Source organism: Leptodactylus fuscus, chromosome 1, assembly GCF_031893055.1.
Source record: "Leptodactylus fuscus isolate aLepFus1 chromosome 1, aLepFus1.hap2, whole genome shotgun sequence".
In the NCBI taxonomy this organism is placed as follows: Eukaryota; Metazoa; Chordata; class Amphibia; order Anura; family Leptodactylidae; genus Leptodactylus; species Leptodactylus fuscus.
Window position 1 is genome coordinate 369,685,713 of NC_134265.1, and position 12,310 is coordinate 369,698,022.

Below are 12,310 nucleotides of genomic sequence, written 5' to 3' on the forward strand. Positions count from 1 at the left end.
ACTACATCCCTGCAGATATTATAAAGCTTTGGATAATCTGGCTCTACCCTATATCTAGTTCTGTCTATAGATGGCCTCACATATGGAGTAGAAATATCTGTATCACCTGGATGAAGGACTATCAGAGGGTTTGTACCATCTCTGCTACTTAATGAGGTTCCCTTAGATAGTCTTCTTCTGATGAAAGGTTCTCCAGAGAAATCCATCACCCTATTAGATTCCTGGCTGAATTAAACAAATAATATAATCCAACTTTTACTACTACTGCATTGTATGCATATTAGATTCAGTGCAGAAGCGATATAATAATAGTCTAATATAATAATTATTGCATTCTCTAATCTAAGCCAAGTCTTATTATTTATGGAGCAGAATCTCCTCTCTATGGCCAGCTCCTATATCTGCTCTCACATTACATGGAGGATCTGCTATTTGTTATAATCCTTCTGTTTGACCATCAGATTATAATGTGTAGCTCCATTCCAGGTGCCAGTAACTTCGGTCTCAGCCCCAAAGAGGGTCCTGACCCTGGCCCGGTACGGCACAATAAGATCTGCTTTGACCACTGATGCCACCACTCGTATGGCTTTGCCAGAAGAGACCTCCACGTCTGACTTCGATGAGAATTTCACCTGTATGAAGATACAAGGATCATAAATGGTTAATTCATAGCCCAGGAACATCTCAGTGTTTACCAGGGACAGAAACAAGACTGACAACCAAGGAAGGAACAAAGACACAAGAATATAAGCCAAGATGAGGAAAGGGAGACTTGGAGGGTAAGAAGTAATGGAGGAGCAGGAAGGGGGGAAGCAAAATAATGGAGTAATCCACCCATGTGAAGCTGGCCTTGCTAACCAAAACCATAAAGAGGACATTGTGAGACACCAGGCAGAGAGGTGCTAGACTGGGAAGACAGTGACAGACAACACTCACTTACCTCAGTCTCATTGGTTTCTGTGAATTTCCAGGTGTTGGTGGTGCTCAGATTCATTGACACTCTCGCCTCAGTCTCAGAAATACATGGTATCCCGGCTTTAAATGTGAGCGAAGCCCCAACCGCAAATGTAAATCCATGTTCATGGGAGAAGGAGCTGGAAGCCTTCACTGTTTTATCAAACCTGCCACAAGGGAGAGAAGAGATAAATCCTGTATAAGGTCTACTGCACCTGAACATGAAGCCTCTCCTGATCTGATGGACTTGTTATGATGGCAGCAGATCTTGGCAAGTTACATGGCTAGAACTTCCAGTGGTAGCCTCTACAGTACTAAGGGTATTTTTACACATCTAGTTTTCAATCCGAATGTGTTGGGTTTATGGGGACTATAACAAGGTTCATTGTAATGGCTTAGCCACTGAAAACTCCCTCAGGAAATTCTGCATCTTGTCTTCGGTACGTGGTCTTAGGTTTAGGGGTAGAGATGAGCAAACAGTAAAATGTCCGCGGGTCGATATTCTTTTCGAGTAGCCCCTCAATATTTGACTACTCGAATTGAATATCGAACCCTATTATAGTCTATGGGGGGAAAATGCTCGTTTCAAGGGTAGGCAACATTTTTTTTCTTTATGTAGATTGTGCTCACAATGTACATTTTTCCCTATCAGCATGTCTTTTTTGGAATATGGGATGGAAAACCATGCAAACACGGGGAGAACATACAAACTCCTTGCAGATGGTTTTTTGCCCTTGGTGGGACTTGAACACCAGGACTCCAGCGCTGCAAGGCTGCAGTGCTAACCACTGAGCCACCATGTGGCCCTAGGGGTAGGCAACATTCGATCAAATTATACTTACCAAGTCCACGAGTGAGGGTCGGGCTGGATCCTCCGAGAAGTCTTCTCCGTGCAGCTTCCCCGCGGCGTCTTCCGGCTCTTCATTCACTCTGCCAGGCATCGGACCTGGGCAGAGCCGAGTGCACATGCCCGCACTACAAGAGGACATGCGCAGTCGGCTCTGCCCAGGTCCGATGCCTGGCAGAGTGAATGAAGAGCCGGAAGACGCCGCGGGGAAGCTGCACGGAGAAGACTTCTAAAGGTAGGAGAAGAACCAGCGTTGATTGGCTGACTGTATAGCATTCGGCCAATCAATGCTGGTTCTGCATTGAACTTTTACATTCGAATAGCGACTGGTACTCGCTCATCTCTATTTAGGGGGATTGTAAACACATTTTATGATCAATGCCACTGCAATGGTTTGGCCACAAGTTCTGGAATCCATAGAATTGGAAACTTTTGTGATTCTCTGGTTTACAGGAGGTGCCAGGGCCAGACGTGAGACAAGCAGAGTATTGTCATGGTGGCTCCAAGCTAAGGAGAAGGCCTCTGATTATAGATTGCCCCTTGACTTTGTGGACCATGGATTGGGGTCACTCTGAAATATGTACAAGCGGTTTTTTGCTAGTAACCGACACATTGTCCTACTCACATGAAGGTGTGCTTTAATATGGTGCTGCTTTCTCTGTTGTCATAGATTTTCTCCTCGATCACTTCCGGAGTCTCGGAAACTCTTTGTCCTTGTTCAGGGAGAAAGTCAAAGCTTATGATATTGCGGATGGTCTTGTCTTTTGTGAAGCAGAGGAATCTAAACAGATTGTAGTCCCACCCCAGATGCTCCGCGTTGTCTATATATCTCCCGTCGTCCGGGATGAATCCTTTGTAGATGTTTCCTTTCTTCTTATCTATACACCACAATTTCCCCTTAGAAGAAAACGACATGAAATAGCTGAGATCTTTCCAGCCGCCTTCTCCAAGCATCGTAGTCGTCTTCAGCCACTCATCATAGGACTGTTTTGTTGGAGGTTTTCCTTTGACAAGTTTGTCATCAGTAGTGATCGCATAGAGAACCCCATTGGGATCGAAGCATAAGGCTTCAAGTGTTGCCCAACCTATCGGAATAAAACATATCAATGTGGTTATTGAGACAACGTCGTCCTCTATATCGGTGGGCTGAGCGCCTGGGCCAGTAGACATGACGGTAGATTGACGTGCTAAGAGTCAGATACAAGTACAGCAAATCTTAACCTGATATTTATCACCTTAAATCCCATCAAATTAAATGGTAAGTAAAACGTTATCTGTCAAGGTGACATCTCCTGAGTCATGTTAAGGGGATGTCTAAGGCTGACAGGGAATGATCTCTACTTAGGATAGGTTTATATTTTGAGATTATGGAGATCAGACTCCCCAACCCTTACCAATAAACCATTTTTAGCACCGTTTTGGAGGAGCAGAAATCACTTTCTTCCATTTGCATAACTCCGGCCTACAGCGCCATATATTGTGCATAAAAACAGCTGATTGGTGCAAGACATGGGTGTTGGAACGTAAATTAATGCGGTCAACAATTGTTAGTTTCTGGTACCTTCTTTAGGGTTTGCTACATGTGTCCTAACAGGGAGTGGACAAGGACTGGACATGAGGTCCTACACTATGTAATGCATGATCCAGAACAAACTACTGCTTACCATGCGTAGTGACCCCAATTTGTGTGGCTTCTTCATACATCCAAGGTATGTTTTCATTGTCCGGTTGTGGACCTTTGTAGAACTCTCCCTGGTAGGTTATACCGTACAATTCTCCATTTGGGTGAAAGAAAAGAAAACTAAATTTGTTCCATACACCTTTTCCAACTCTTTTGGCCTTAGAAAACCAGTCGACACCTTCCGTTGATGGCAGTGGCCCCCTGTAGAGATCTGCGCCCCAGACACAGAACATTTCTCCTTCTGGACTGCAGATAACATGGCTGACATTCTCCAGTTTTCCTATCACTACAGCCCGGTCATAATAGCTGTCTTGATGATGTTTTGGCATCAGACCAATTCTCATGGTGCCATCGTTACTGACGGTCAGTAAGAGAGTCCCTAGAATACAAAAAATGAAGAGTGACCCAATCTATAGTGTAGGATATGGATATGTCTATTCAGTGGGATTGTTACATCTGTAAACAGTGGGGACGTTAGCTCGGTACAAGCAGTGGTGCGGACAAAATCAGACAAGACAGGGACACAAAATCTGCTGCAAACTGAAGACTATACTTTCAGGGATCATTTCTAGAGTTCTTGACAAAATGTGCAGCAAACTGGTTTATTTAGGAAAATAAATGAACCTTTACTTCAAGCCCAAAATGAGAAAAAAACAAACAAAAAAAAACACAGCCTTAACTTCAGGCAAACACAAAATAAAATAAAAAATCCTGCTCGTCTGAGCAACTAACTAAACAGTAATGTGAACCTAACTATACATGTGGCTTACTACCGGCCACATGAACAAAGCAACTTTGTCTCAACGGACTCAGGGTTACAGGACAGAACCACACAACTCCTTTCACTCCATGGATCTGCATTGGATTACCATTATAGGCCAAGTAATAAGCCCTGGACCAACAATACACTCAATATATGGTGTCCCAGCGAGCTGCTGAGATGCCAGAACAATCACAAGCAGGGTGCGAGGAACAAGTTCAGCAGCAGGACAGCTTGAGAGCTGCCGAAATGCCGGAGCAGGTAAACCATCAATGGCAGCATTTTTTTGAATATAGGTGGATTATCGGCGCTAACAACCCGCAGAAGAAGTCGCAGGCACAGGCTAGTCATTCATAAGTCCTTCCCAACTACAAGGAAACATTAGAGAATAATTTTACTTGGTTGGGCCATCAACTTCTTGTAGGTTGTGGTGGAGATCACTTGGTCTTCTGGAATATTCCCTGCCGATCTCCTGTACTTCAGACTGGATCAGTAGAGTCCTATAAAAGCGGATTATTCTGGATATTGTAAGTCTGTAACAGAGAACATGTGAGAACATGGAGACCTGCATACTCTCTCCTATATATGTCTCCTCACCTCATTGTAACACTTGGTGTCTGTCTAGACAATAAAGGGGTTGTCCAAGACCAGACGTTGATGACTTATCCATAGGATGAGGATCAATATCTGACTATTGGGGGTCTTCACAGTCCACACACAGTGTATGGCGCTAAGGTCGGGCTATGTGACTGCAGATCGATTAATACAAAGCCCTTAACTCCAGCTAGCACAGGGATTAGTGCCGCAATGTGACTCGTGTTTTACAGCCAAGAATCTCTATTGCTCTATTCACATTAGAGCTGGAGATAGAGCTGAGTGAAGTGGTGCCGCCAGGGTTCAGCGCACAGTCAGCTCTACTGTATCTCAGTTGTAGCAGGGTTCAGCACACAGTCAGCTCTACTGTATCTCAGATGTAGCAGGGTTCAGCGCACAGTCAGCTCTACTGCATCTCAGATGTAGCAGGGTTCAGTGCACAGTCAGCTCTACTACATCTCAAATGCAGCAGGGTTCAGCGCACAGTCAGCTCTACTGTATCTCAGATGTAGCAGGGTTCAGCGCACAGTCAGCTCTACTGCATCTCAGATGTAGCAGGGTTCAGCGCACAGTCAGCTCTACTGCATCTCAGATGTAGCAGGGTTCAGCGCACAGTCAGTTTTGCTACATCTCAGATGTAGCAGGGTTCAGCGCACAGTCAGCTCTACTGCATCTCAGATGTAGCAGGGTTCAGCGCACAGTCAGTTTTGCTACATCTCAGATGTAGCAGGGTTCAGCGCACAGTCAGCTCTACTGCATCTCAGATGTAGCAGGGTTCAGTGCACAGTCAGCTCTACTACATCTCAAATGCAGCAGGGTTCAGCGCACAGTCAGCTCTACTGTATCTCAGATGTAGCAGGGTTCAGCGCATAGTCAGCTCTACTGCATCTCAGATGTAGCAGGGTTCAGCGCACAGTCAGCTCTACTGCATCTCAGATGTAGCAGGGTTCAGCGCACAGTCAGTTTTGCTACATCTCAGATGTAGCAGGGTTCAGCGCACAGTCAGCTCTACTGCATCTCAGATGTAGCAGGGTTCAGCGCACAGTCAGTTTTGCTACATCTCAGATGTAGCAGGGTTCAGCGCACAGTCAGCTCTACTGCATCTCAGATGTAGCAGGGTTCAGCGCACAGTCAGTTTTGCTACATCTCAGATGTAGCAGGGTTCAGCGCACAGTCAGCTCTACTGCATCTCAGATGTAGCAGGGTTCAGCGCACAGTCAGCTCTACTGCATCTCAGATGTAGCAGGTTTCAGCGCACAGTCAGCTCTACTGTATCTCAGATGTAGCAGGGTTCAGCGCACAGTCAGCTCTACTGCATCTCAGATGTAGCAGGGTTCAGCGCACATTCAGCTCTACTGCATCTCAGATGTAGCAGGGTTCAGCGCACAGTCAGCTCTACTGTATCTCAGATGTAGCAGGGTTCAGCGCACAGTCAGCTCTACTGCATCTCAGATGTAGCAGGGTTCAGCGCACAGTCAGCTCTACTGCATCTCAGATGTAGCAGGGTTCAGCGCACAGTCAGTTTTGCTACATCTCAGGTATAGCAGAGCTCAGCATGTGCACGGCCAGATCTGCTGCATCTCAGGTGTAGCAGAGCTGTGTCAACTCTGCTATACCTGAGACCAGACCACAATGGAGACTGCTGTGGACCGATCTTAGACTCCGCCTCCTCACAGACGAGCCTCCGGTAGAGCCATCATTGATTGGCCGAATGATGTACTTTGTATGGCATTCAGCCAATCAATGCTGGTCAATGCATTCCTAAGGGAAAAAGCTCCCGCTCAACTCTTATTATCGCATTATTAGTGGGGTAATAGAGGGGCTTTGGTGTGTTAGATGCCCCCAGACATGCTCCCCCTGCTGGCCCAGTTACATTGCAGAGGTGTTGGCATCATTTCCTGGGGTGTCATAGTGGACTTGGTGACTCCCCTGAGGTGAATGGTGGGATCCCCTGTAGCGAAGCATTTTCTCCCATAGACTATAATGGGGTTCCATATTCGTTCGAATAGTCCAATATTGAGGAGCTATTTGACATGAATACCGAATATTTCACAGTTCGCTCATCTCTATTGATCACATGACTATGGAGTTTGTTTCCAATCACCATAGATCATATATCACATGATCATTGACCCATCGATATCCACTCGCAGTAAACAGAAAGAAAGACAGCAAGCAGAGATCTAGAAAACTGTGAGGAAGTCATACAGAAATTACAGGGGAAAATTGTATAAAGTTATATTGTGCAAACAAGAACACTGATCTCTCAATATAGGTCTGAAAGTAGACAACCCTTATAACACCCTACAAGTACTCGGGCACACACCGGGACAACAAATAAGAGACTCAAGGCTGAAAAAGTGAATAAGAAGTGTGCAAGTAGTCTATTGAGGTCAGCTGTAATCCTCAAGGTGTGTAGTGAGATACTGAATATCAATCACTGGTTCTATGTGACTACAGCATGGGGAGCGAACACTCAAATGGTGGATGTGAAAAACAATGAGATCAACTTAGATGAGATATATAATACTGTGTAATAATCATATATATCACTGTAATACTGGGCTGTGATGTATACATGTAATAGATGAGATATATAATACTGTGTAATAATCATATATATGACTGTAATACTGGGCTGTGATGTATACATGTAATAGATGTTGTCACGGGATGGTTAGAGTCCGGCAATAGGCAATGTGTAATATATATTTCATGTGGAATGTATTATCTAACCTGTTGTAAACATCAGTGTGTAGTTGGCTGATTCGGGTCTAGTGTGTTAGCCCATTGTATGCAAATACCTCTAACTAGTGAGGACAATGGGTGGAGATAATCTGATCAGTGTCTCCAAGAAGATGTTGGATGGTGCATTGTCCATAGTAGACAGGGAGTCTGCTCTCCTTGGCATAGGTGAGGGGGGAAGGATCTGTGACTCAGCCCTTCCCACCCACAGATATAAGAAGTAACAGTTTAGTATATAGTTGTAGCTGGAGTTAGTATGTGTTAGCCGGCCTGTGCACAGCTCTGCAGAGAGCCAGGACTTAGTTACAGGACCAAGGAACCAAAGTTATCATTGGATTGTGACTTCTGTGGACTTATTGTTATTACGGTTGATGTGACCGCCGCCGGCTACTAACTTTGTGGATTACAATAAATTGCTGTTGTCTCCCGACCTCTTGCGTCCGTGTTGATTCAAAAGACCATCCGGAGGAAGACGTATACCTTTGCTCCGTGACAACTGGTGGCAGCGGTGGGATCAACAGAGGACAGCGAGATGGACTACAGCAGCCCAGCGATTAATGGAGCCACAACCTCAGAATACAGGAACTGGACTATGGCAAGTCTACAAGTAAGGGCCCGGGAACTAAACCTGAGTTACCAGGGAAGAACGAAAGATCAACTGATCGAGGCACTGGAGGAGATGACCCTGCAAAGCGACCATGAGGAGGGCTGCCCCCAGGAGACTGGAGAGATACGGGAGTGGCAGGTACAGACCCAAAAGAGCAGATGGGTTGTTTTGTATGAGGAGGAGTTGGCAGTGCTGGGGCTAGGAGCAACTGCAGAGCAAAGGAGTAGAGCATTACAGAGGGCTCAGGAAACGGAGAAGGAGGAACAGAGAATGGCGCATGAAAAGGAAAGAATGGCGCATGAAAGGCGAATGGCTGAGATAACTACGAGGAATTATAATCAAACGCCGACCCCCAGCCCAACAGTGAGAGAACCACCATATGTCTCCCATAAACACTTCAAGACCTTTGATGAAGCGGCTGGGGATGTTGATGGATATTTTCAGGACTTCGAACACCAGTGCCACCTGATGGAAGTCCCAGAGAAGGATTGGGTCCGGTATCTGGTGGGGCACCTACGAGATGGGGCTGCGGAAGCTCTCAGAGCCATGGACCCTAGTGATCAGCGGGACTATGAGGCCATTAAAAGAGCGGTGCAGAAGTATTATGCAGTCACTCCAGAGACCTACCGAGTTCAGTTCCGCTCTTTGTCTTACAATGGGGGAAGCTCCTTCCACATGTTCGCCCACAAGTTGAAGCAAGCATGCAAGCGCTGGCTAGAAGGAGAGGAGGCTGTCACAGTCGATAAGATCCTCCAAGTCATACTTAAGGAACAGTTCTTTTCCCAGTGCCCCGCTGAGATCCGTGAGTGGGTGCTGGAACGGAACCCAGCCACAGTGGAGCAAGCTGCTTCCCTTGCAGATGAGGGCCTGACCATCAAGCCGCAGTGGAAGAGGTTGTTTGCAGAGGAGCGGAAAACTACCACAGTCCGCCAGACACCCTTCATCCAGCCACCCACCTTTCGTGCCCGGCCTCAGGATTACAATTCCCCCTCTACCCCTGCCCCAGCCCATCGGCCTCCAGCTATGAACAACCCTGTCCCTAGACAACGACCCACTGGAAGAATGCTAGAGCGCAGATGTTTTGGGTGCGGGCGGCCTGGACATTTGCAAGCTAGTTGCCCTGTTAACATGGGGGCACGGGCCACCGTGGCATCCCGGCCTATTCACTACCTGGGAACCACTCCTAGGACAGAAAGTTTGGCCCCATTTCCAGATGACTCCATGAATGACACATCTGTTCCACCTCCAGGGGTCTATGGGATTCAGCCTTCCGCCACACATCCCGCAAACCTTCAGAGGAAGCACTTGCAGGAGGTCCTACTGGATGGCCGAACAGTTGTTGGATTCCGGGACTCGGGAGCTTTCCTAACGGTAGCGGACCCCCGAGTTGTGCGACCCGAGGCCCTAGAGGAGGGCCCTGGCATTTCTATCAAGTTGGCAGGAGGTACTCGGAAACGTATTCCTAAAGCTACCGTGGAACTCGACTATGGTTATGGACCAAAACGATGCACAATTGGTGTGATGAGCGGGCTGCCGGCCGATGTTCTGTTAGGCAACGATGTTGGAAATCTACAGTGCCACTTTGTGGGAGCAGTGACCCGAAGCCAAGCTCAGAGAGACGCCAACATGGATCCACCGGATTTTCTGCCAGATGCCAGCCCTTCAAACCTACAACTTTACCATTCAGCACCGCCGAGGGAACCAACACCAGAACACAGATGGGTTATCCCGGCAGGAGGACATATGAGCTATAGAGACTGATGTGCATTCCCCAATTTACCTGTGTAGGCCAATTGTGTCATGCACATGTTTTGAGAGGGGGAGGGGTTGTCACGGGATGGTTAGAGTCCGGCAATAGGCAATGTGTAATATATATTTCATGTGGAATGTATTATCTAACCTGTTGTAAACATCAGTGTGTAGTTGGCTGATTCGGGTCTAGTGTGTTAGCCCATTGTATGCAAATACCTCTAACTAGTGAGGACAATGGGTGGAGATAATCTGATCAGTGTCTCCAAGAAGATGTTGGATGGTGCATTGTCCATAGTAGACAGGGAGTCTGCTCTCCTTGGTATAGGTGAGGGGGGAAGGATCTGTGACTCAGCCCTTCCCACCCACAGATATAAGAAGTAACAGTTTAGTATATAGTTGTAGCTGGAGTTAGTATGTGTTAGCCGGCCTGTGCACAGCTCTGCAGAGAGCCAGGACTTAGTTACAGGACCAAGGAACCAAAGTTATCATTGGATTGTGACTTCTGTGGACTTATTGTTATTACGGTTGATGTGACCGCCGCCGGCTACTAACTTTGTGGATTACAATAAATTGCTGTTGTCTCCCGACCTCTTGCGTCCGTGTTGATTCAAAAGACCATCCGGAGGAAGACGTATACCTTTGCTCCGTGACAGATGTGTGATAGATGAGATATATAATACTGTGTAATAATCATATATATGACTGTAATACTGGGCTGTGATGTATACATGTAATAGATGTGTGATAGATGAGATATATAATACTGTGTAATAATCATATATATCACTGTAATACTGGGCTGTGATGTATACATGTAATAGATGTGTGATAGATGAGATATATAATACTGTGTAATAATCATATATATGACTGTAATACTGGGCTGTGATGTATACATGTAATAGATGTGTGATAGATGAGATATATAATACTGTGTAATAATCATATATATGACTGTAATACTGGGCTGTGATGTATACATGTAATAGATGTGTGATAGATGAGATATATAATACTGTGTAATAATCATATATATGACTGTAATACTGGGCTGTGATGTATACATGTAACAGATGTGTGATAGATGAGATATATAATACTGTGTAATAATCATATATATGACTGTAATACTGGGCTGTGATGTATACATGTAACAGATGTGTGATAGATGAGATATATAATACTGTGTAATAATCATATATATGACTGTAATACTGGGCTGTGATGTATACATGTAATAGATGTGTGATAGATGAGATATATAATACTGTGTAATAATCATATATATGACTGTAATACTGGGCTGTGATGTATACATGTAATAGATGTGTGATAGATGAGATATATAATACTGTGTAATAATCATATATATGACTGTAATACTGGGCTGTGATGTATACATGTAATAGATGTGTGATAGATGAGATATATAATACTGTGTAATAATCATATATATGACTGTAATACTGGGCTGTGATGTATACATGTAACAGATGTGTGATAGATGAGATATATAATACTGTGTAATAATCATATATATGACTGTAATACTGGGCTGTGATGTATACATGTAATAGATGTGTGATAGATGAGATATATAATACTGTGTAATAATCATATATATCACTGTAATACTGGGCTGTGATGTATACATGTAATAGATGTGTGATAGATGAGATATATAATACTGTATTATAATCATATATATCACTGTAATACTGGGCTGTGATGTATACATGTAATAGATGTGTGATAGATGAGATATATAATACTGTATTATAATCATATATATCACTGTAATACTGGGCTGTGATGTATACATGTAATAGATGTGTGATAGATGAGATATATAATACTGTATACTAATCATATATATGACTGTAATACTGGGCTGTGATGTATACATGTAATAGTTGTGTGATAGATGAGATATATAATACTGTATAATAATCATATATATCACTGTAATACTGGGCTGTGATGTATACATGTAATAGATGTGTGATAGATGAGATATATAATACTGTATAATAATCATATATCACTGTAATATAATACTCACCGCTCCTGCAGTTCTGATTCCTTCACCTGGTGTTATAGAGATGGTAGTGGCGCCATGTATATATACTGTATACAGCAGAGGAGGGGGATAACATCAGATTAGTCAAAACTTCTTTGGAAACTGTTTCTCTTTATCTTATCAGCACTAACTAGGTAGTAAATGATTATAAATGAATCAGTATTTCGGAAGTAATCACTTATTAAGTTTCTTCGGAATATAAAATGTGAAAGTGATTACGTAAGAGTTATTTATTATCTTTTATTTGCTGCTTTATCAGTTGTAACATCACGTCCAGAGAGGAGGGCAAA

The 12,310-nt window shown here is 44.4% G+C and overlaps 1 protein-coding gene across 1 annotated transcript in view; it reads right to left on the reverse strand.

The window, feature by feature from the left end:
* Window positions 1-428: 428 nt before the first annotated feature.
* The window catches only part of LOC142189468 (uncharacterized), a 32,416-nt gene continuing 20,534 nt past the window's right edge, over window positions 429-12,310 (reverse strand). Inside the window, exons 2-5 of the mRNA XM_075262151.1 lie at window positions 3,466-3,861; window positions 2,427-2,886; window positions 941-1,121; window positions 429-632 (exon numbers count right to left, since the gene is read on the reverse strand). Of these exons, the coding sequence (XP_075118252.1) occupies window positions 429-632; window positions 941-1,121; window positions 2,427-2,886; window positions 3,466-3,861 (1,241 nt within the window). The remainder of the gene's footprint in view (window positions 633-940; window positions 1,122-2,426; window positions 2,887-3,465; window positions 3,862-12,310) is intronic.